This window comes from Athene cunicularia (genome assembly GCF_003259725.1).
Source record: "Athene cunicularia isolate RWA chromosome 8 unlocalized genomic scaffold, athCun1 chr8_part1, whole genome shotgun sequence".
NCBI lineage: Eukaryota > Metazoa > Chordata > Aves > Strigiformes > Strigidae > Athene > Athene cunicularia.
Window position 1 is genome coordinate 31,902,317 of NW_020799109.1, and position 22,290 is coordinate 31,924,606.

At 42.1% G+C, this 22,290-nt stretch overlaps 2 protein-coding genes across 3 annotated transcripts in view; one reads left to right on the plus strand and one right to left on the minus strand.

Moving 5' to 3' along the window:
* DHX9 (DExH-box helicase 9) overlaps positions 1-8,043 on the plus strand; it is a 28,132-nt gene extending 20,089 nt beyond the window's left edge. For both annotated transcript variants that reach the window (XM_026854090.1, XM_026854091.1), the window contains 7 exons: positions 341-452; positions 1,102-1,263; positions 1,421-1,548; positions 2,654-2,883; positions 5,244-5,359; positions 6,233-6,433; positions 7,593-8,043. In XM_026854090.1, the coding sequence (XP_026709891.1) occupies positions 341-452; positions 1,102-1,263; positions 1,421-1,548; positions 2,654-2,883; positions 5,244-5,359; positions 6,233-6,433; positions 7,593-7,851 (1,208 nt within the window). In that variant the 3' untranslated portion in view covers positions 7,852-8,043. The remainder of the gene's footprint in view (positions 1-340; positions 453-1,101; positions 1,264-1,420; positions 1,549-2,653; positions 2,884-5,243; positions 5,360-6,232; positions 6,434-7,592) is intronic.
* Positions 8,044-9,040: 997 nt separating this feature from the next.
* SHCBP1L (SHC binding and spindle associated 1 like) lies at positions 9,041-21,960 on the minus strand. The gene is made up of 9 exons (XM_026854023.1): positions 21,934-21,960; positions 21,672-21,821; positions 20,262-20,433; positions 17,205-17,261; positions 16,398-16,455; positions 13,801-13,987; positions 11,253-11,420; positions 10,507-10,629; positions 9,041-9,169 (listed from the first exon to the last, which is right to left on the minus strand). The coding sequence occupies exons 1-9, from the start codon at positions 21,958-21,960 to the stop codon at positions 9,041-9,043; spliced, it is 1,071 nt and encodes a 356-aa protein (XP_026709824.1).
* Positions 21,961-22,290: the final 330 nt, after the last annotated feature.

Here is a 22,290-nt window from a genome sequence, read left to right on the forward strand (position 1 = left end):
TTAAATTAATAAGATCAAATATAGGGACTTGAAATAAGTTTGATAGTGTAATAGTGGTTTGTACAGAAGCAAACTAAAAAGAAATGGAAAAATATGTACATGAATTAAATAGGAATTATTTTAGTTGTAGAGGAGGTAGTAAAACATCTGCAAAGCTAGAGTAAAATTTATTTGACCTCAGACCAATTTTGAAAAACAGGTTGGCAATATTATAAACACATTAAACTTAAATAATATGCATGGGGTTCTATTTAAACACAATTATTAAAATTCAGATTTTCTTACCTAAGGGTTTCTGGGATTAGCTGACTGTCTTTGATAATAAGAGATCTCGTTTCAGAGCTTGATGCCCTGGATTCCAATGATGAGTTGACACCTCTTGGGAGAATCCTAGCCAAACTTCCCATCGAACCTCGTCTTGGCAAGATGATGATAATGGGCTGTATTTTCTAGTAAGTTTAGTAGTCTCAGTGGTCTCTTTCTTGTTCCTGAGCCTCTAGACATGCACTCTACAAGTAGAGAAAAAACAGTACATCTGGATAAGTGATAAAATGCTACAACTGGGGATAGGAAACTGAATATTCATGAGAGCAGAGAATAAATAACTTAGAGTATAGGGAATAAAGTTGTGATGAAATTTAGTGTTAACTGCAAGGGACTGGCAGAGGCTGATTACTTTTGAATTAAGAGTGGGACTCTAAATACTTGAGTATAGCAGTGAGTTAGGGGTGGGGAGATGTGATCTTTGACACCTAGATAAGAAGAAAAATGAATCCACACATTTTGCTTTAGTAGAAATAAAGATCTGTTATTTATAATTGTGATGGGTCATTTTCACCAGAAGATGGTGTGTGGATTGGAGGAAGGGGAGGGAAGATAGATGAAGGGCTTGTCAACACTCGCTGTTGTGGAAGTACTGGAATTGGAACTAATTTGCCATCCACTTCCAGGGAAGTGTTTATGTGAAAAACTGGCAGATTTGGGCCAAACCACTAAGGTCTCCAGTGGAGAAGTTTTTACTAATATCAACAGCCTGTAGCAGCTGCTGGCACCAGTACTGTGAATAAACCCTGTCCTGATACCTTCTGTGGTTTCTTTCAGTGTGGGAGATGCTCTTTGTACCATCTCTGCAGCCACCTGTTTCCCTGAACCTTTCATCAGCGAAGGCAAACGCCTGGGTTATGTCCATAGGAATTTTGCTGGGAACAGGTTTTCAGATCATGTTGCTTTGCTCTCTGTCTTCCAAGCCTGGGATGATGCGAGGTATGTTGTTGTGGCACAAAATTTGGTGGTAAGTTATGGGTAACACAGAGTGAGCAGTTTTGTGACCAGATGAGGTCAGTGGATGCTATGGCAGCTAGACTGTCATGCTTTTCCTTTTCTTGAATAGCCTTCTAATTCCATTCTGTTTGTTTTTTAGAATGGGTGGTGAAGAAGCAGAAAAAAGATTTTGTGAACACAAAAGACTCAGCATGGCTACTCTTAGAATGACTTGGGAAGCAAAAGTCCAGCTGAAAGATATACTTATTACTTCTGGCTTCCCTGAAGGTGATTCTGCTGGGACACAGTAATTTAGTGATTGCATTTTTTTATTCTGAGATGAGAAATAAAATGATGAGCAGAAAAGCACAGAGACCTATAGTGGGTTTGCTGTAAAGCTGTTCTGCTTTTACAGTTGTGTTCAGATGAAATTTTAGTGCCATCTCATTCTCTCATAATTGGATAAACCAGAGAAGTTGTGATGGCTGTGGTGTAACATAGGGAGATATTGGAGGCTGAAGTTAGGGCTGCAGGATTAAAAAAATCCGTGAAGCAATTTTCTTTAGAGAATTACCTCTCTGATTTTTTTTTCTCCTTCATTTATTGCATCCTCAGAATGTGCTGTGCTGTGCTTTCTTCTTCCTTTTCATTACGGGAGTCTGTGGGATCTAAACAATGTGCTGTGTGCCCTGTGATTTCTTTGGGGGTGGGTGGCGTTTGTGCTGTAGGAGGGATGTGCAGTAGTGTGGCGTATTACTTAATTTTCTAAGGGGGAAAAAAAAAAAAAAAAATGACCAGGTTCAGAATTTCCCTAATGTTTGTGAGGAGCTTACTCAGTTAAATGGCATGGCTGGTTGGGTTCAGCAGATGTTCATCTCCCTCTCTTTCTTTTTTTTTTTTTTTTTTGTAATTCCTTTAAATTTTTTTCTCCTCATGCTGCTAGGTTCATTGCTGCATTTATCCTTAACTTTATTTCTGGACAAGATGACCTGAAAACAAGCCACCAGAGACTCTGGGGAGGTTTGTAACAAATAAATTAATGAAAACATCCATTCTGACTGCCTCCAAAAGGTCTGTCTCCAAAACAAATGACAGTAAACACGTTGTGGTACAGCACATTCTGGGCAAACCCCTCTCTCCTTGTTTTTGAACAGCTTGGGAGAGAAAAATATCTTTTTGTAGTAGTATTTTTCAGCTTTTTGCTCTCCATAAATAAACTGAAAATTAAATGTAGAACTGAAATGCTTTTGAGTGCAGAGGTCATTTGATAACAGATGCACATCTACCAGTTGATTGAATCAGAACATGCATTGATCCAGGATCCTAAACAACTCTGCTGTGCAGTCCTACACAACCTGTGGATGCGAGCCAGTCTTCTGTTCTCTGTCAACAGAATGTTTGATGACTCAACCGTTTAACAACACTGGACCAGATAATAGTCTGGATGTTGTAATCTCCCTGCTTGCTTTTGGGGTCTACCCCAATGTTTGCTACCACAAGGAGAAGAGGAAAATTCTTACCACTGAGGGGCACAATGCACTCATCCACAAGTCATCTGTCAACTGCCCTTTCAGCAGCCAGGACATCAAGTATCCATCGCCTTTTTTTGTTTTTGGAGAAAAGGTAAAGACTTTGAATTTGTTCTTGATCATGTGCTGCCAAGTTGTCTAGGAGTCTCTTTTTGGTAAAGAAGCCAAAGGAAAAACAATATTAAGTTAAGAAAAAACAACATTATGCAATATTTAACTTGTTTGTTCTGGTTTTAGGGAGTATTGTTTTGGTTTTCTGTTGTTTGGGGTTTTTTTAACAGTGAATCTTACATGGTCATGGTGTCATTCAGTCTTCCAGTAACTTCCAGTCACCAAATTCAGTAGCAGAGTTGCATAGAAAGTTCCTGTGAGTTTTGTGAAAACAGCCAGCCCATAAAGATCTCAATTATTATCTTCCTTAAGAGAATGCTTTGGGAGCTTTTTCATACTTGATTAGGCACTAGAGAATTTTTGCCTTCATCACTTCTGCTACTTAAAAGTCCAGAGAGAAAACAGGAACATGTAATATGGCACTGGGGTGCTCCCTTTCTGGCATGTAGGTAGTCTGTTATTTGCTGAGGACAGCTCCCATTTCCCAAGCATCTTCTAAAAACCCTGAGATGCTTTCCACAGGGCCCCCCTGACCTTCTCCTCCATCCTGTTAATTCTCTGTGCTCTGCACATACTGTACAGGTGCACCTAAACCCCTGTGTGCTCTCATGTGCTCCGGTGATGGCCATCACAAAGGCACCTGCTCCTGCTCCCCCTTCTTTCCAGGAGCAAAGGAAGGCAGTGCCTTTGTGTAGGATGTAGCCATGAGATGCTTCTCGGGCTGCCAGCCTGCTTGCGCTGCCTGTGCACAGTTACTCCAGCACAGCCATGTGGAGGGGTTTCTTCTTTGTTCCCTTGTTTACACTGGTTAGTTCAGAATATGCTGATTTATATCCTCAGTCCTTTTTGCAACTTCCTTTAGTAATGGCAGGTAAGCCATTGCTGAAAGAGGGTAGGTTTAGATTAGATATAAGGAAGAAATTCTTCCCTGTGAGGGTGGTGAGACACTGGCACAGGTTGCCCAGAGCAGCTGTGGCTGCCCCCTCCCTGGCAGTGTTCAAGGCCAGGTTGGATGGGGCTTTGGGCAACCTGGGCTAGTGGAAGGTGTCCCCTTGCCAGGGGATTAGAACTAGATGACCTTTAAGGTCCCTTCCAACCCAAACCAGTCTGTGATTCTATGATATGATTCTGTGATTGGTAATAAATGGAGTTTTGACTCCTTTGGGCACTGGCTGGGGGCTCAGCTTGTTACTTGGGATTTCCACGCAGTTTAGAGCTGTGGCAAGGCTTCACTACTTCTTCGCCCTTTATGTCAGGATCCCAAGTGGGTCAGACCTTTGATGTGCCTTGACTGTCTCTGTACAGTGAGCTCCCCTGAAAAACACCAGAAGACTTCTGAACTCAAAAAGCTGTGCTTTATTAAATCAAAATACACATGGGAACTAAAAGTGGCTGAGACAGAGGCTTTAGAGTGGCTAAGGTAAGACTGGGGTGAAGGAAAGATTACATGCAGCACTCTCCCTACCCATTACTTACCTACTAGAAGACACTTTCTCTCTGATGTCTGCTTACCTGTTTCCTGCTGCGCTTGGCAGTCTCTGACCCGCTAGTTCAACGCTCCTTGTCATGGCCAATTTTCTGCCACAATTTCCAGCTTTTGACTGCTTCTCTCTTGAGTTAATGTGTGACAGGAGCAAACCTCCCTGAGGACAAGCAAGTACAATGAATTCTGCCTATCACGCTCCACTGTGCTCCTGTGTGAAAGGAAGGAGGCAGAGGGACAGCTCTTAGGGTGGGAGGCTGAAATCCGAAGTACCACCCTTCAGTTCCTCTCTAAAATGAAGGGCGGTAGCCTGTGTAGTCAGTGCTGTTCTCTCTGGCTTAGGTCAGATGGTTTGTTATTGTCCAAGTGCTCACTTAAAGTACAAGCTTAAGGTCTTGTTTCTATGAAATGACAAAGCGGGCTGGTTGCACGGACATGTAGCACCTTCCAAGTCTGCATGTGTAGGACCCAACAAAAGCGGTAACGTGAGCTTTTCGTCACAGCCCCAGCGATGCCGAAGGTGGGCAGATAAGTCAGCTATGCCTTGGTCATTTTTAGGTTGACAGAACATGAGGAAGGCTCTTGCAAAATGACAGCTGCATCATTGCAGACATATAGTCATGGAAAAATGAATACTTTTAAATGGCAGGTGGATTGGGGAGGCTTTTTTACACCAGCCAGTGCTGAATCCCTGTGAACATCCGCCTAGTGTTGGATTTTGTGTGCACATGTGCTCTTGTAATTTTATCTAGATTTTTTTGTGTTGGATTTTTAAAAAAAATTCTCTGGTTTCAGTGTCCAGAGGAAGGTGTAGGGATCTGTTGTGCATTTCAAAAGTCATATTCCTCTTTCACCTGCAGATTCGAACACGAGCCATCTCTGCCAAAGTGATGACTTTGGTGAGCCCGCTGCAGCTGCTTCTCTTTGCCTCCAAGAAAGTCCTGTCGGATGGGGAGCTCATTCTGGTAGATGACTGGTACGGATCTCCTCGGTCCTCATAATCTTGAGGTCTGTGAAAGAGCCCAGGCTGAGGGCAAGCGGCTACTAGCACAGATGTAAATCTCTATAGAACAGGGACCCTAGAGCAAGCCCTGCGCCACAGGTTAATGGTGAGGGCTTTGTTTCCTCTGAGGAAGGGAGGGCTTTATCTTGGCAGCACTGTTTTGTGCAATTATCTGCTTAAACTGAAAACATGATACCAGGCAGTTTCCCAAACAACTGCTGGGTTTTTTTCCCCTTTAACTGAAATGTGAACAAGAGGTACTAGGTATTTTGAACTTCCTCTTCAGGCAGAGGCTGAGGAAACCTTATTTTTAAGTCTCAGAAACAGCTTGAGGAGAGAGGCTAAGGACCTCTGGCAGCATACGTTTTGTGGCGATAACCAAATACCATTTTTTTTTTTTTTTTTTTTCTTCCCCTCCTTCCTCTCTCTGGTCAGTAAAATGGAGGTGAAGAATTGCTTAAGCTTAATTCACTAATATTTTTGAGGGTAGCCTGGAGTTTTCAAAATCTTGAGGAGCCTCATGTTTCTAGTTTACTTTGGGTTTGTATGGTTCTGTTTTGATGCTAGGAGTTGTGTTTCGGTGTTACCTGAGTATGTTTAAATCTCCAGAGCAGATTTAAAGAGAAGGATAGTTATGTTTTAACCATGTCAGACTTTAGGGATCTTGCAAATTTTCCTCCTGAATTTCACATCCCTTTGTTGACAAATTAAAACTTCAGAGATGAGAATATAGATTTCTGGCTTGGTATGTGCAATGCTCAATGAAAAACCTCTCTAGAGATCATCTTTTGTAACAGGTTCTCTCTAGAAGTCATGATACATCTAATATATTTCTCTCTGCTGTAGGATCAAGCTGAAGATGCCCCACAATGTGGCTGCCTGCATCACTGCTCTGCGTGCAGCGGTGGAGGCTCTTGTTGTGGAAGTGTCTAAAGATCCTGAGCTCATTCGGCAGCTGGACCCACCCAATGAGCGAATGCTGAACATCATCCGTCAGCTCTCCAGGCCCTCAGCTGCGGGCATCAGCCTCGTGGCCACCAGTGCCAGGTTAGCTCGGCTCCGTGGCCCGGTGCCTTGGGGCTCACCTCCCTGTCAGCTCCACTGCTCCCGCCCTGCATGGTGGCTGTAGGATCCCAGAGCTAAAATCACCAGGAGAGGCTTCAGGCTTTGGATACAAAATCAGTAGTCCTAGCATATGTAAAATGGTCATGTTCAAAGTCTGCTGTAGACAGGGCACTGCCTGTTTCCACAGGAAGGGCAAGTGGTTCTCAGGAGTAAAAGCTGTCATTGCCTCTTCCAAATGACTTTTAAGAAAAGATGATCCAAATTTATTTGGGGCAAACCTGTTGACCTCTGTCTCTGGAAACAAAGCAAATATTTGGCTGTGCTTGCACCCCCTCTCTTGCCCCTTGCTTTCATGTCTTGCTTCTGAAGCAAAGAAAAATGAGAACATTTGTGAGCTATTGTTAATTTAAAGATCAAAACAAAGAACAGCTTCGGTGTATGCTTCACTGTGTTTTGTGAGGAGCAAAATAAAAGATCAGTGTGCTTACATACACAGGAACAGGGTTCGGTCTGTGTGTGAGCAAGGAGAAAACTTACTTTCCCAGGTGTAGACCTGGCTGAGATTTACAGAATCACAGAATCATCAAGGTCAGAAAAGACCTTGAAGATCATCCAGTCCAACCCTTAACCTCACACTGACAGTTCCCAACTCCACCAGATCCCTCAGTGCTGGGTCAGCCCAACTATTCAACCCCTCCAGGGATGGGGACTCCCCCACTGCCCTGGGCAGCCCATTCCAACGCCCAACAACCCCTTCCGGAAAGAAATGCTTCCTAAAAGCCAGTCTGACCCTGCCCTGGCGCAGCTTGAGGCCATTCCCTCTTGTCCTGACGCTTGTTCCTTGGTTCAAGAGACTCATCACCAGATTTTTACAACCTTCTCTCAGGTGGTTGTAGAGGATAATGAGGTCTCCCCTCAGCCTTCTCTTCTCTAGAGGAAGGACTGCTGGCTGCTGATGTGGCACATCAGGCCATTCCCAGCTTTTCTTTACCGAAAAGTGCAAAAAAAAAAAAGTGGAAAACGTGCAAAAGTGCAACTGTAATTCAAACATATTCTATTAACAGAAAATAGAGGCAGCATAACTGAATATCGTGACAATTGATTATTCCTCTTAATGTTTAAAAATGTTTCTCTCTGCCAGGTTCAGCGATGGCCCTCGTCCCCCCAAAATGACTCGCTACGACAATGGAGGTGGCTTCAGAGGCTTGGGAGGTTTCCCACACGCCTCTGGCTACAGGGGTAGAGGTTATGGCGGCTACAGCTACTCTGGCAGGCGCTCGGGAGCAAGGGGAGCCCAGGGGAGCCCAAGGGGAGGCTGCCACCGAGGAGGGGGAGGAGGGTATCGAGGAGCAGGTGCCTACAGAGGAGGCTGTGGGCAGCTGGGATGGGGCAGGTGGTAGTTCCAGAAGTTCAGTGACATCTTTCCACTTTGATAAAAGCCCATTTCTCTCCTGAATCCCCCTCTTACCTCTTACCAGTCTGTTTCCCATTGCAGTTCATTAGTGCAAGTACAGCTCTGTAATATATTGTGCCCTTAGGGAGTTTACTGCAGGTTGTATGATTTCATTCTTAATAAACAGCTTGTTTTTAAAGACTTATGTGCTATACATTTAATTTTTGTATTTGGATTTAGAGTTTGAAGCAGTTTGTTGTTAGTTTTGGTTATAGGAGGTTTAAGGTTTTCTGAGGCAACCTTTTAATTGTTTAAAACCATTCCCTGCCGAAGAAATTTCAAATTACAGAACTTAGGCTCAGTGGGGATTTTTTTTTGTTGCCCAATAAACTGCAAACAGGCCTTGCTGCTGTGGTTTTCTCTCTGTGCCAGGCAGCACTTTGTGCCTCCATGCCTCTGTGTTACACTTGATGGCACAGCAGATGAGCTCTTCTGCCACTCCGGACAATGTGGGAACACACAAATACCTTTCTCAAGACTGATGTGATGCTACATGTCTCTGCAGAACTTGAGTGATTGCAGGAGCATGAGCTGTGCCCTTCCTCTCAGGCACTGTCTGGTTACATTGCTGCTCTACAATGGTCACAGAAATCATCTCGGTTGGAAGAGACCTCAAAGATCATCCAGTCCAACCCTTAACCTCACATTGACTGCTCTCAACTCCACCAGATTCCTCAGCGATGGGTCAACCTGACTCTTCAACCCCTCCAGGGATCGGGACTCCCCCCTGCCCTGGGCAGCCCATTCCAAAGCCCAACAACCCCTTCTGCAAAGAAATGCTTCCTAATAGCCAGTCTAACCCTGCCCTGGCGCAGCTTGAGGCCATTCTGTTTTGTCCTTTCACTTGTTCCTTGTTCAAGAGACTCAGCCCCAGCTCTCTGCACCCTCCTCTCAGGGAGTCATGCCTTCTCCTTCCACATAGATGTGAAAGCAGTTCTCTCCTGAGGGGATTGCTGCAGCCTGTGGAGTACAGCCGGTCAGAGCTCTGCTGGCTGCCTGCTGTTGCAGAGCTGTGTTGACACAGTGGGGACAAAAGGCTCTCCGGGCAGGGTTGGTTCCTCCGCAGTGCCTGGGCCGTGGCAGGTGACACAGGGTACCCGCAGACACGTGTCACTCAGGGTTTCTGCAGTCAGGCTCTACACCTGCATGTGTATGAAGCGGTTGGGCTCCCTTCTCACTTCTAGTGCATGGGCTCGGACCTGGCTGCGCCGGCCCGGGGCAGTGGCAGGAGGTGTTGCCTCTGGTGCACGCAGTGAGGAAGGTGTCTGCAGACACAGCTTGGGACAAACCCTGTTACACAGCTGGGTCAGAGGGCATTAACCTTCCCACTTCCCCACTAATCCACCTGGAACACTTAGAACCAATAATTAGCTGTGCTTACGGCAGGGTGGGAGATGTTGGTGTTTGAAGTTTAAAGCAAGTCCAACATTTTTGTCTTTCTAATGAAGAATTCTTAAAAACTAGGTAGGGGTGAAGCACTGTTTCTTTAATCAAAACTGCTAACAGCCAAATGCCACATGAAGCTTAGATATCCACCTCCGAATTACAGAGTATCTGATATTATCAAATGTATCAGTATTCATCTCCAGGCTTAAATCCAGGATTAATTTGAAGCATGTAACACCTGCATGGTCTGATGCAGTAAACACAGTCCTTCCTGCTGATGGAGACTTTTCTGTAGATTGGAGAATGGTCATTCTGTGCCATCAGTACTGAAAATTGGATTATTTTTCTTTTCCAGTTTGGGTTCAGGAACAGCCTGTTAGGGAATCAAAAGGGATGGCCATTAAAAGATGAGCTGTAGTGTTAGCCACCTTCCCTTCCACATCTTCATTTATTGCATCTAGACAAAACTGGCTTTCCCCTCAAACATTGTGTTATGTCAGGTGTGTTACTAACACAAAACTGGAAAGGTGAAGCAGATGTACAATGGTTTTAAAGAGAACTCTACTTAATAATTTCAGTATTAAGACTACAAGTCTTAAGCATGATCTAATAGCTATTAAAGCTTTCTAATTTCCTCTAGCTGTTACTGATCATCAAAATAAGTCCGCGTTTAAACAAGAGACAGGAGGGATGGATGCAAGGTGAGCACACATCAGAATTTAAGAGAGGACTCTACAGCAGTGAGCTGCCCAGCACTGCTACAGTCTGTACATGTGCAGAAACAGAACTGAGTATCCTGTAAAAAATTCAGATGAACTCCAGTGAGGTGGCCTCCCTTTGAGAGCAGCTTCGTTTGCATTTCCATGACTAAGTCCTGCTATTTCTGTTAAGGTTCTGTTCTGATCAGGCTTTGATGTCTAGTGGGGCCCTTTGCCTCAGTCTGCTTTTAACTACAGAATTACCATCAGCTTCTCCCTGCTTCTCCTGTTGTAATTGTTAGGAGGTGGAATAGGATACCAGGGGGTATCAAATGTGTGTACAATATTCCATGATACTGTCTAAAAATGGTTTTACTGGGGGGTACTTAAGTCCTAGCTAAAGAAATACCCTTTTTAGAGTAAAGTTGATGTTTCTCAGGTTTATTTACAAAAATTATTCTAATTTGTATTGTAAAGCTATTATTTACTATTACTGGAAAAAGACCATCAAATGTTACCTTAACATTAATGGCACCCTGGCTGTGATGTGAGGTCTTGCTGGTTCTGGTACTATTGCAGTGACAGATTTTGTAACTCTCCGAGATGGCTGCGCTCCTTGTGTGCAGCTGAATACCAGTACCCTGTCCATTAACAAAAAGGTTCTATCTAATTTCATGTTGCTTGTAAGAATTGTTAGAAAATTTAATGGCCACTGAAGGGTACAGCCGGGTGTAATAAGGTATGAAATTGTGTAGGTCACACACCTGTGTCGGGAGTTGCTGCTGGGATGGAGTCACAAGGATACCCACTGCTGAGGACAGGCTGTGGAGTGGAAGGTGCCGTGGACTATTTAGCATCTACAAATTACAGCTTAGTTGGTTTTATTGATATGCTGGTGTTTTCCATATTAAAGAGCATGAAAATGCTGCTTAACAATGCTTAGTCTGGTTTTTAATATCTACTCCATCAGGACCAGTTAAGTTGGAAAGCAATAATCCTTGCCTCCACTTCCAGTGCCAGAGATGAGTAGCACAGTCTAAATAAGGACTGATGTGAAAATGAAGAGTTTAAACAGCCTGGGTACAGAAAACTGAAAATTGAGCTGAAACAACACGTACATTTTCACAGTAAAAACACAGCTTGCGCTGAGTTTACTGTGTCAGTAAATTGATCTGTGCTTTGTTTCAAACAGTCAGCTTGTCAGAGCGCTCCTGTCTCTTGTACAACAAGTTTAATTGTCTGAAATTCTAGAAGGACAGACTACCTGAGCTCCAGTAATCTCGTTCTCTGTGGCGGTCAGAGAAGCCCCAGTGACAGTAGGAGCCAGATTCAGCAGCCACGACACCACCAACTGTTCTCTGCTGTACCCACCTAAGGTATGTTGGGGTTGTCCCTTGGGTTTTTGATAGCTCAAAGCTCTCATGAGGTGGTTCTGAAACAATCACAGGTTCTGGTTTTCTGGTGCCAAGTGGAAAAGGAGAAAAGTAATATTGACGACAGTGTCAAAACCCTAATATGAAGGGTAACACTTGTCAGCTGGTTACTTGAATTTTTTTTATCTTGCTTGTTTTAAAACCTCTCACATAAATATCAACAATGCTACCAACAACTTACAAAGTAGCCATTAAACATACTTTTTAGCCTCCATTTCAGCTCCCCATGCTTGTCTGCCTGGTTGCATGCACCATGCTGCATTAAACAAAGCACAAATGCTGTTCATGCAAACTGATGGGCTGGTTTCAGAAGCCTGGTGAGCAGAACATAAACCACAAAGGCACAGACTGTGTATCTCTGCATAACAGAGATGGGAAAACCAGCATGTTCCCTTTTGTCTTTGAGGTGATATTTAGTCAGTCACAGAGGATGATTGAGAGGCTGCTCTTTTACTGCTCTGTTAGAGTAAAGATGCAGAAGATTCATTTCCTCTACACAGTGGTACTTGGGCAGCTCGACATACAAGAACTGAAAAACATCTCTAGCTGTAGGGAGATTTCTACCAATGGACAGAAATTCAATAGAACTACACTATGATCTTCACTTGGAGAAAGTTTAAAGGAGAACTAAGCAGTCAGTTGTGGTGTCAGCATGAATGTATTCTGCTGATCTCAAGACCACCATCTCCAAGGAGGACGAGTCCTTCTCTTGAAAGGAAATCTTTGCTCTTAAGCAGTTTCTTTATAGGAAGATTCTTTCTATGGAGTGACTTAGAAACATTTGTTCTTGATCTGTAGAGAATGTGTTAAAAGTGTGCCTGTACTGAAAAGTGATCAAATAGCATTGCAGTTACTTCATCAATCTCTTTTCCTGCCTCCAAATCAAAAATCGAGTGAGGAATGCCAGCCGGAGGAAAGGTGATGTCATAGATACAACTTTGTAAGGTGAGTGGCTTAGCATGCAAGATAGTGATGTCTCTGAAAAAGAGATGCAATAGGAGTTTAAAAATGGAAAAAAAAAAAGATTAAGAGATGAAGGCTTCTAATCAGAAGCTCACCCAGAGCTTTGACGGGAGGAAGACCTGAAGATGGCTGCCTAAAAGCCCTTTCTGGGCTCACACATTGTCTGTCAGGAGCGCGTGGCCGTGCTTCACCAGCACACATGAGCTCTCAGACTCACTAATATTTTCTGTCGCCTCGTTCCACATCTCCCTCGTTGCCTGCTCCTTTGCCTCCTGCTGTTTTTTTCCCAACACCATTAAGAGGTCTGAAACCTGTTTGGTATTTCCTTGTTTTCAGTGGTAACAGAAAGCTGCATTAAAGCCTCCTTAAAATAAGCAGCTGCCAAATAAAAAATTCCTCACCAGTAGCTTTGCATGAGGCACTGGTTTTTCAAAGCCAGCCCTGTGCAGGCTGGGTCTAGAAGGAGGAGGGGGATGTCGTTTAAAGAGCAAAGAGATGCTGCCTTAGTGTTGGTGAAGCACACGTATTTTCCGTGTGCCCATGTCTGGGCAGAAAAGGGGGTGTTAAAAGGCCAAGGTGCAAGAAATAGCTTTGGTTTATCTGTATTTGTGCTGGGAGCTTTTCTTTACCAGTTATCATGAGGTGCCATGTGGCAGAAGGGCTTTCGTAGGGTGAATTTTGGGGCCGTTGTCCCCTGGGGGTAATGCACACTGAAACAGCACACCAGAGCTGATGGGCAGGTGAAGGAGCATGTCGGCATTGTTTTCAGGATACTAAAAAGCATTAAAAAATTAGGTAATCTCAGAATCTGATGACTTATTTTGCTAGAAGTGAGGCTGTTTGACAGTGCAGGCATCAACCCGAACAAGGAAACACACACAAGTGAGTGCAGGCGTTTAGATAGCCAGTGCTTGCAGGATGTGATTTGCCGAAGCATGGCCAGAACATTTGTGGGTGCTGATTTCTTCATAAAGCTGTCACCTGATGTGAGTGGTAAATACAGGGTTGATGTTGATGTTCATATAAAAAAACCCAAACAAACCAACCCAAACAAATCAAATCACACCTTTCAAGAGCCATCAGGGAAGGGAACCTGTCTACTTTAGAGGTATTATTACTGCTTAACATTATGCTTTAAAACACGTAAGTTTTTTATATATATATGCTTTATCAAACTGATTTTTCACTGTATTCCTGCTATACAGTATGCCAGTTGCACATTATTTTTTCTCTGCGTCATAGCTAACAAGTTATACTGTTGTTTATTTTCACACTGAAAGTTTTTAATCCTGTTGAAAGCTCTGGTAAACATACTTTCCCCTACCATTTGCTACCATTAGTCAGGACTGCTTTTGAGCTATGGTTTGTGAAGACAGAGGTGAATTATAAGAGAACACAACACTAAGATCCAATAACAGTGTCTTTAGTTAACAAGGGTAAGTTTACAGCCTCATATTCTTCTGAGAAAAAGACCACGTGATCTTCACTGTAACAACTTTCTAAAGCCACGTTCAAATTACCATGTTGCTGAGATGGAGTGTCCATAGAAAAATCTTTCATCCGTGCAGGAAAAAGTGAGCATCGCTTCCTACATTTGAGCAAACTGAAAACAAAGCAAAAGTTTCAAATGTAAGCGCAATTTAAGAGTCTTCGGCCCTGTTCTCCTTCCTGCAGTGAGTTGCTTTTGCAAAGGTCTTTATAGATACCAGGGCTGTGGTTTGGAATTCCAAGTTTTCCTCCCACGCTGCTGTCTGCAAAGAGACATTAAGAAAGACTATACTGGAAAATACATGAAGAGCTGCTTTTTTTTTTTTTTTTTTTTTACTAGCTACTGTTTTCGTGCTCATATAAGCTCCTCACCTGGTGTCTGGTGTATAAATCCCCACTGTTCCTCTTACCTTCCACTAAAGGGATTAGTTGCTCAGTGTGGCCTACTGGTTGTTTGGTTTTTTTTTTGAGGGGGAAAGGGGTGTAAGAGTTATCTCAACTGCATCAGTGCACTTTCCAAGGAAAGAAATTGCAAGAAAAAGGAAATTCTCAATGGTAGTGAGCAGAAAGGATAATAATATATTTGGTCACATAGCTCAGTGCCATCTGCCAATAATAGTGTAACAATGGCCCAAAATTCTCACCTATGGATTGAGAACAAAAGTTGCAAGTCCAATCCTGAAAAGTTATGTAGTAGATGTTATCTAGGAGTTTAGGAAGGCTTCCAAGGAAGAAGAAAATATACTTCAAGTGTTGAGGGTTTTTCTGATTGCATCACCTATTGTAAAGCATCTTAAAAGGTAATTCCTCTTTCTACTGATGGCCTGTTTTCACCCTGCACTATGGATGATCCCAGTGCAATAGCCACTTCAGTTGCTTATTCCTTTTGTGCTCAGCTGCTCAGATCACCTGCTTGCCACATCCAAATCCTCAAAATAGACTTGAGCTTCATGAAATGTCACAGCTCTGGGCTTTGACTTAGAGCTGAAGTCTCAACACAGCACTTTGTGTAGCTGCCTTTATAATGTTTGTTGGACAAACTAGTACAGATAGGGCCAGAACTACTTCAATGTTTACGTATCACATAACCTAGAGCACCATTTAATTGTGGATTTATTGTAGTTTTAATTAGTTTTAATTCTATGCTTTGTGCATAGGAACTCTGCTTCATTCCATGCACTGATAAGTGACATTCCTGAAGATGTTTTCTACATCTGTATTCTACTTGTCCTCCACTTTTCACCCCTCCACTCTGCAGGCCTGATCAATTCTGGAATTTGGTGGCATGAAAGAATTTGAGAATCTGGGATGATACATACACTGCATGGTGGGAACTGTATAAGCATGGCCTGCCGGATGCTCTCAGATCAGAAAGCTTCTATGAGAAACTCCCAGTGATGTCATATTTTCCAAGGCACCCTTATAAACTTAAGTTTCTTTAAAATCTTCGAGTGACTCAGAAATCTGGCACTGTTCAAAGTATGAGCTTTGCTGGTATGATATGAGCATCCATAGTGGGAGGAAGGGCAGACTTTGATGTTAGGAGTTCTCCCAGTCCAAGTGAAGATGAATTTCAGAAGCCAAGGTGGAAGAAAGAATCCATAAATACCAGTTGCTTATCAGAGCTCAAAAGTCTCAGGACAACCAAAGACAATGGATATAAAAGTTAGGATTAAAACACAGTACACTAACTAATACAAGGACACGTTATGGTAAACCCCCCTAAAATCTTTATTATTCCATTACAAATAGAATATTTGTCCAATATATTTTGGTCCCACTACCCCTCTTAAAACATAAAATATTTTTGATTGTGAGTACTTCTGGTACATAATCACTCAAGCCATAATTAAGGAATTTATACATGCATTTACATGAGAAAAGATATTTTCCTCCCTGACACTGCCAGATTTCCCATGTAATTCCGGACAGGAGATTTAATCCAGTTTCATGTTAATTGTAGATTCTTTATATTTTGTATGCAATGTGCAAAGCGTCTGCACGTTAGCCTGTGGATATGCGGGCAATGAAAACTGCAATTTCAAAGTACTCACAAATTGCTAAATAACCTGGAAAACAAGACCCAGACTATTCAGCCAAAACAACTTTTTTTCCCCTCTGAACAATTTTTGCCTTAATCCTTACCTCTAAATCGGTGACAGAAGCTCCCTGCTCAATAGAAGTGGTGGAATAATACATTCATTAGTTTTCATACTGAACCAACATACTTTTACCTGAAGACTATTAAGAGATCATGCTGGCAATGTTAAATATAGGTAGTATTGCATTGAATGTACCATTTATTTATAGCAAAATGGATTAAATGAGGATGGTAATAAATCAGCTGTGCATTCAGTGGGTACCACTCAGGCTGTGTGATAAAAAAAGCAGACATAAAAAGCCGTTCTTTGATGGGCCCCAGAACTGCTGAAACATGGTCTGCTATGGAACTGACTTCAAAGTATGCAAGTTCACGGCATGTAGCTGTCTGCCCATCTGTGCCATTCAAACTCATGGACGACTACCTGTGCAGCTTAGCCCTTGAGCCAGTTTTACCAAGTCTGACATGAGATTCAGTCCCACCTGCAGGAAAGTGGGGGGCAGGCAATCCCAGGAGCTGCTGCTGCCTCAGGAGGAGGCTCAAAAGTAGCATGTGGCAGTGCCTGACCACTGCAACGTGTGAGGGCAGCTGCACAGGTGCCCATTTTTAGTTTCTCAATTATTTTAAAACCTGAACCTCATTTAAGGTAGCCTATTTAGACAGCAAATCTACACACGCGCTCTCTTGAGATGCAGTATAGTCCTGCAGCTGCTAATTCATTAGCACAGAGCAGTTCCTCACCAAACCTTGACTGAGACAGCACTGCTAGAGATTTAAATTTTACCTACTTAGTAGCCCTATAGGAAAGGGGCAACATCAGGTGTTTTACTTCTTTGTAATAATACAAATGTTATAAACATCAGGCACAAAATTTACAATTTTAAAAAAATTTACAACCATGGCACTTATTAACAAAAAGTAATTTTTAAAAGATAACAAGCAACAAACGTACTTTGGAGTAGTTCTTATAATTTTCTTTTTTTTTTTTCTTTCCCTAAATTTTCAGGTAGCTAATGACCTAGAAGTGTTCCTGGAGATGTATTTTCAGCAGTTCAGATAGCCTTACTAGTTCACTTTTCTCAGTATTCATCAGCTTCTCCAGCTGCCTGTTCTTCTTTAACACTACTTTGATAATGAATCAATTCCATACACATGATTTTATATGTTTTTCTAAAATGATGACCTGCTGTAGCACAAATAGTTCCTCAACCAGATCTGAATTATTTGTCACAACTTTCATCACCATCCCAGCCCCTCCAAATGAAGTCACTGAAGAAGTAAAGGATATCTTCACGTTATGGCATGTAAGTGGATACAGCAGCAACGGAGAGCAGGAAAAGGTTGTCTTTTGTTTGTTTGTTTGTTTGTTTTTTTTAACTTGACACATAAAAGCTTGCAAATAATTTTCCTAATATGGAAAGATGGCAAAAAATATAATCAGATGAGACAAAATTCTGGCATGACTGTCATTTATGCAGGGGAAGAAGAAGAGTAGGAAGCATTCCAGGACAATAAAACTTACCTGGTCTTCTTCAGAATATGATGAGTAGCATACAAAATAAGCAAAACTTTCTCAAAGAAAGGAATTTGAGATCAGTAGCATTATTGGATGTTTCAAGGCGTCTCCTGAATACATCCCTGCAGAGAGATAAGGCTGAAGGAAATGAGAACATGCAAACACATTGCAAAAACAACTGTGCAAGCAGAACGAAAGGGCTCCTAAACTCATAATACAAAAACTCATCACAAAAATGGAAACCGCTTGATTCTGTTGTTAGGAGAAGCCAACTTAGAAGATTTATAGTACCTCCCTGACTGTGAAACAGTGTTAGACTTTTAGATATTTATAACCTCTTGGAATGCCCCTATGCTTATAAACAAACAAAGCCAAGAAGCCCCAGATCTATGCAGGGAAGCAGAATGTGTATTTTAAGACAAAAATTTTCACCTGTTATAGGTCTTGAGAACCATCTCATTTGAATGACCAGTCTCAAACTAGCTAGAACAAACTCATATTAATCAACTAAGTTTTGCTAATTCTCTAGTTTGTAACCTGAATCTTGAAGAGCCAGGAGAGAGCTTTGAACCGCTTACTCATGTGCACACCAAACTCCTTGGATCAGTTGGGACAACAGACGAGCAGTAGCACTGGTGTTTACTGTGTGACCTTTTACAGCTGCCATTAAATGGCTCCTCCTCCTCCCTTGGGGCTAATGTGGACATTTGGCTTGGCTAGTGGAGCTGGCAGGCTGCTTGCAGGACTGGCCAGAGACTCAGAAATGCTTCTGGAACGGAGTCTGGCTTCACTCATCATTTGGGCAAGGCAGCAGTCTGCCACAAAATGAGAGAAAGAGAAGAGCAGTTAAAAAAAATACCACAGCTTTGGCTGTAGAGGCCAGTTGTCCTGGTGCACTCTGGTCGGAGAGATGCACTCATATTAGCCCATCAGAAGCCAGGCAGCTCTGCTATGCTGGTAAAGATGAAGACAAGCAAGGGTAATGAAATAACAGATGGGTTAAGGCATGCTGACCAAAAAGAACAGACCCAAAATAGTCACCAATGGCTCAGCATCTTCATTCTGCATCAATCCTTCCCACAGTGGAGTGAAAAAGTGCCTGGCGAAGAGCTCACTAAGGAATTTCCAACTTTTCCAGCCTAGGAGACACCATCAGCCTTGGGAGCATCTCTGGTGCAGCAGCTATCACAGAAGTCAGCTTCCAAAGAGCTCTTCTGGTGTTTCACAGGAGCACTTGTGTTCACGTGGTTACAGTGGTAAGGGTTCACAAAGCATTTCTAGCAGGACATGGATATTAGTTAGAAGCTGAAGATGCAACACACATTGATCTTGTTTTTATGTAAATTAAGATAAATCATACAGAAATACACTCCTTTGCATATGCTAATGGCTGCTAAAAGAAGGATCATCATCATCATCAGACAGTGGGAGAACAGAGCTAGACTCTAGCTTCAATGCCAGTTTGTTCCCCAAAACTCATAGTAAATAGTCCCTGAAACAGCAGCAATTGTCTCACATATTAATAAAACTGAAGGCGGCAATCTTGTGCTGGCTGAAAAACAAGCAGTTATTGTATGTGTTTGGAAGCAGATCTTGCGTGCTTACTCTTGGCAATAACATGATAATCTCCTAACATCCAGAAGACTTTAACTATTTACTATTAACAAGAAAAACTTCAACAGATATGAAACCCACTGTGCAAACGAATGTCACGGTCACCAGGTTCCTCTAATTGCACACTCGTATGGCCCTCACCTGCTCTGCTGTTAAGGGTCTTTGCAATTTTTGAAGCAGGTTATAATATATAAAGTGAGAAAAAACAAAGTCCAACCATTAGGAGAAAAGTCTGCTTACAAATTGCAGACTGCCATTCAATAATCTTTATTCTAAGGGTGAGGCACCAAAAAGCAAAACAAATCAACAGCTAATTGTGAAAGCATTTTCATGTTTGCAGACTCTCAGGAGCTTCAGTATAAGATTTCTTTTTCTTCCCTCACTCAGGACAAAGTCCAAGACTAAATTTTTCAAAACTCAGAAGGAGTTTTGTCTATTAGTGTTCCAAATTGCATTTACTTGACAAAGTTTCAAACAACTGAGTCTTAATTTTTTTTCCAGAGAAAAATCTCTGGGATTCAAGCTGATGGCTTTAGAAGTGTCACTTTAAATTTATCACCGGGAACAAAGACAATATTGCAACATCCTTATCTCCCCATGTGGTTCTCAATTACATGAGTCATCAGGATCCATACCAATGTTGCCTACTTGACATTTTTATCCAGAAAGATGTCCTGTCAGCTTTCAAGATGAATTGCTATAGCCTTCATGCCATGCACTGAAACAGTAACGCTACAGCCTTAAAAATGCCATGCACTGAGAACAGTAAAGCAACAAGGAACAATGCCTCAGGAAGCCATGGGAATAAAGGAGAAGGACACATAGCTTGGGTGAGGAGACCAAGTACCAGGGGTTTCTGTAGAGAAAAGGATGGGGCAGCTAGAAGCTGATAAACTTTTCTACGCAACGTCAACTCAGCCAGACAAGCTTCCTAGCAATGTGATGTGGATTTACTCAAAAATACATGTTCAGTCTTACTGCATTTTAGATTCAAGTTTTCTATGCGATTCCTCTTATACTGTTATCAAAACAAGGGGTGCTTTAAAATATGGATACATCTCCTCAGTTCATGTTGTATCATCTGTGAATGGCAAAATAGTGCAAAAAGCTAAATGCCTCACAACTTCCAACACATGGGCAGTTCAAATACATCATCACCCTGACACTCTACAGGCCAGGCTTCCAGCAATGATGCACAAAGCTCCACTTCCTCCAGAACATGATCAACCAGTTCTCTTGGTATACTTTCAAAATGAGAGGAAAATGGTTCAGCAAAAGATAGGGAGGATTTGAGCTGACACAATGAACTCTGAGATGGTTTGCAAGCAACCTAATTTAGACAAAAGGCTACATATGTCAGTACCTCTTGACATTAGCATCACATACACTGGAGAGATAGATGTAGCTGTGCGATTCAACTCACAAAGCTGCTTAAATAAATGGCCTATAATATTAAACCAAAAATCAGTGCTTTTGAGAACAGCATCTTATCTTCTTGTAATTCTTTCCAGGCAGAATATTTCTGGGTCTGTGTGCCATACCCATTAAAAATAATGGCCACATCAAGGTAGCTATAGTAACCAACATCTACAAGTGAGCAACAAAAGCATATTTAAGCTGTCCCTAATGCTGGTTTCTGAATTTACATTTTAAGGGCTGATTCCTTTCCTCATCGTCTGTGACTCATATATTCAAAGTTGTTTAAACAATGCAAGTAGTTTACTTAGCTTTCCCACACTATATAACTTACTTTGAGTTGCTTCCAGCTTCGACAGAGCCTTTGTTTTGAGACTGAAGATTTCCAGGTTCAGCCTTGGTAAAGGTGACCTTCAAACTCTGAGTGGAGAAGCACCAAAAGAGACCAAGGGAGGAGAAGTTATTGTAACGTAAATATCGACTCAGGTCTGGTTTGTTTTGTTTCAAGTAAATGATCTTTGTCAGGAAAGCAAGTTTAGTAAAACTAGATCTGCACAGCTGACTATGTAGAAGGCTATCTTTGAGGAGGACTTAAAAATCCTGTAAATAAGCAAACAAAAAGATGTGAACACATGGTATTTGCGAAGGCATGTGTGTATAAAAACTTTTATATTATTTCTGCATGTGCTAATGGAAAGATTACTTCTCATATGTACCCAGTTCTCACATTCAGCATTTTTACAGCGTCAAAAATTTGGAGAGAGTTCAAAGTGATCGCAAAGTATCCAAGGCCAAAAATAGGTCTAAGAAAAAGACTTCAGCCTTGTTAGCTTGTCCAAGAGAAGGCTGGGAACTTAATCTTGAGCTGAAAGTGTTTATATAACAGAAGTCTTAAAAGAGAACATTAGTTGTCTTTCTAAGAATAAAAAAAAATCTCTAATCACAACACACTGTGCTTAGTAATGCTCATGTTATCCCACGGAAAGATAACTAACTTTTCCGAGAGAGACCCTTGTTGAAATTCTGTTATACTAACTACACTATATAGGTCATTAGCCTACTGATTTTAATGTGAGTTTTCAAGGACCATCAGGGTACGTATCATCACAGATAGCATCAAGGGTACATGAGACAGAGAGACAGAGAAGTTACCTCAACAAGTGTTCCCACGGAAGGTGTAATTAAATCTGAACTAGTGATGAAATGCTCTGGTTTAGTCTCACAAACCACAAGCCAGTTGGCTTCTTTCATCTTCATTTTTTCAAAAAGGTATTTGTGCATTGCATCGCTGGCACCCTCTGCCTACAAAGACTACCTGGCTGCTTTGCTGTTGTATAACCCGGTGATACCTCACTATTTTCAGACTGGTACAAAGGTGGGTTCTGTCTCTTGATGGATCCAGGACTGCACATACCCAACAAGGGTGCTTGTTCTGTGCCATCCCTCTAACCTTTCTTCAAACTAGTCATTTATTGGGGAATTCCAATCCACAAGCTCCAGAAACTGTAAAAAATGAAGGAAGTTATGGTGTACAGCTAGGGAAACCACAGCATGCTTGGAAAAGACTTGATGGCACTACATAGCACCATGGTTTGAGAGAGGATTATGGTTCCGGCTGGGACAACAACAAAATAGACAGCTGTCTATCTGTCCTTGTTGTGAAGACTGGAAATCCTCCTGTCCAGTTCCAGACAGCACAAGGGTGGTAAGCATGGCACTGTCTTCAGCATGGACCATCTGTCAGCTCATCTTTTTTTCCATTTTCTAAGTT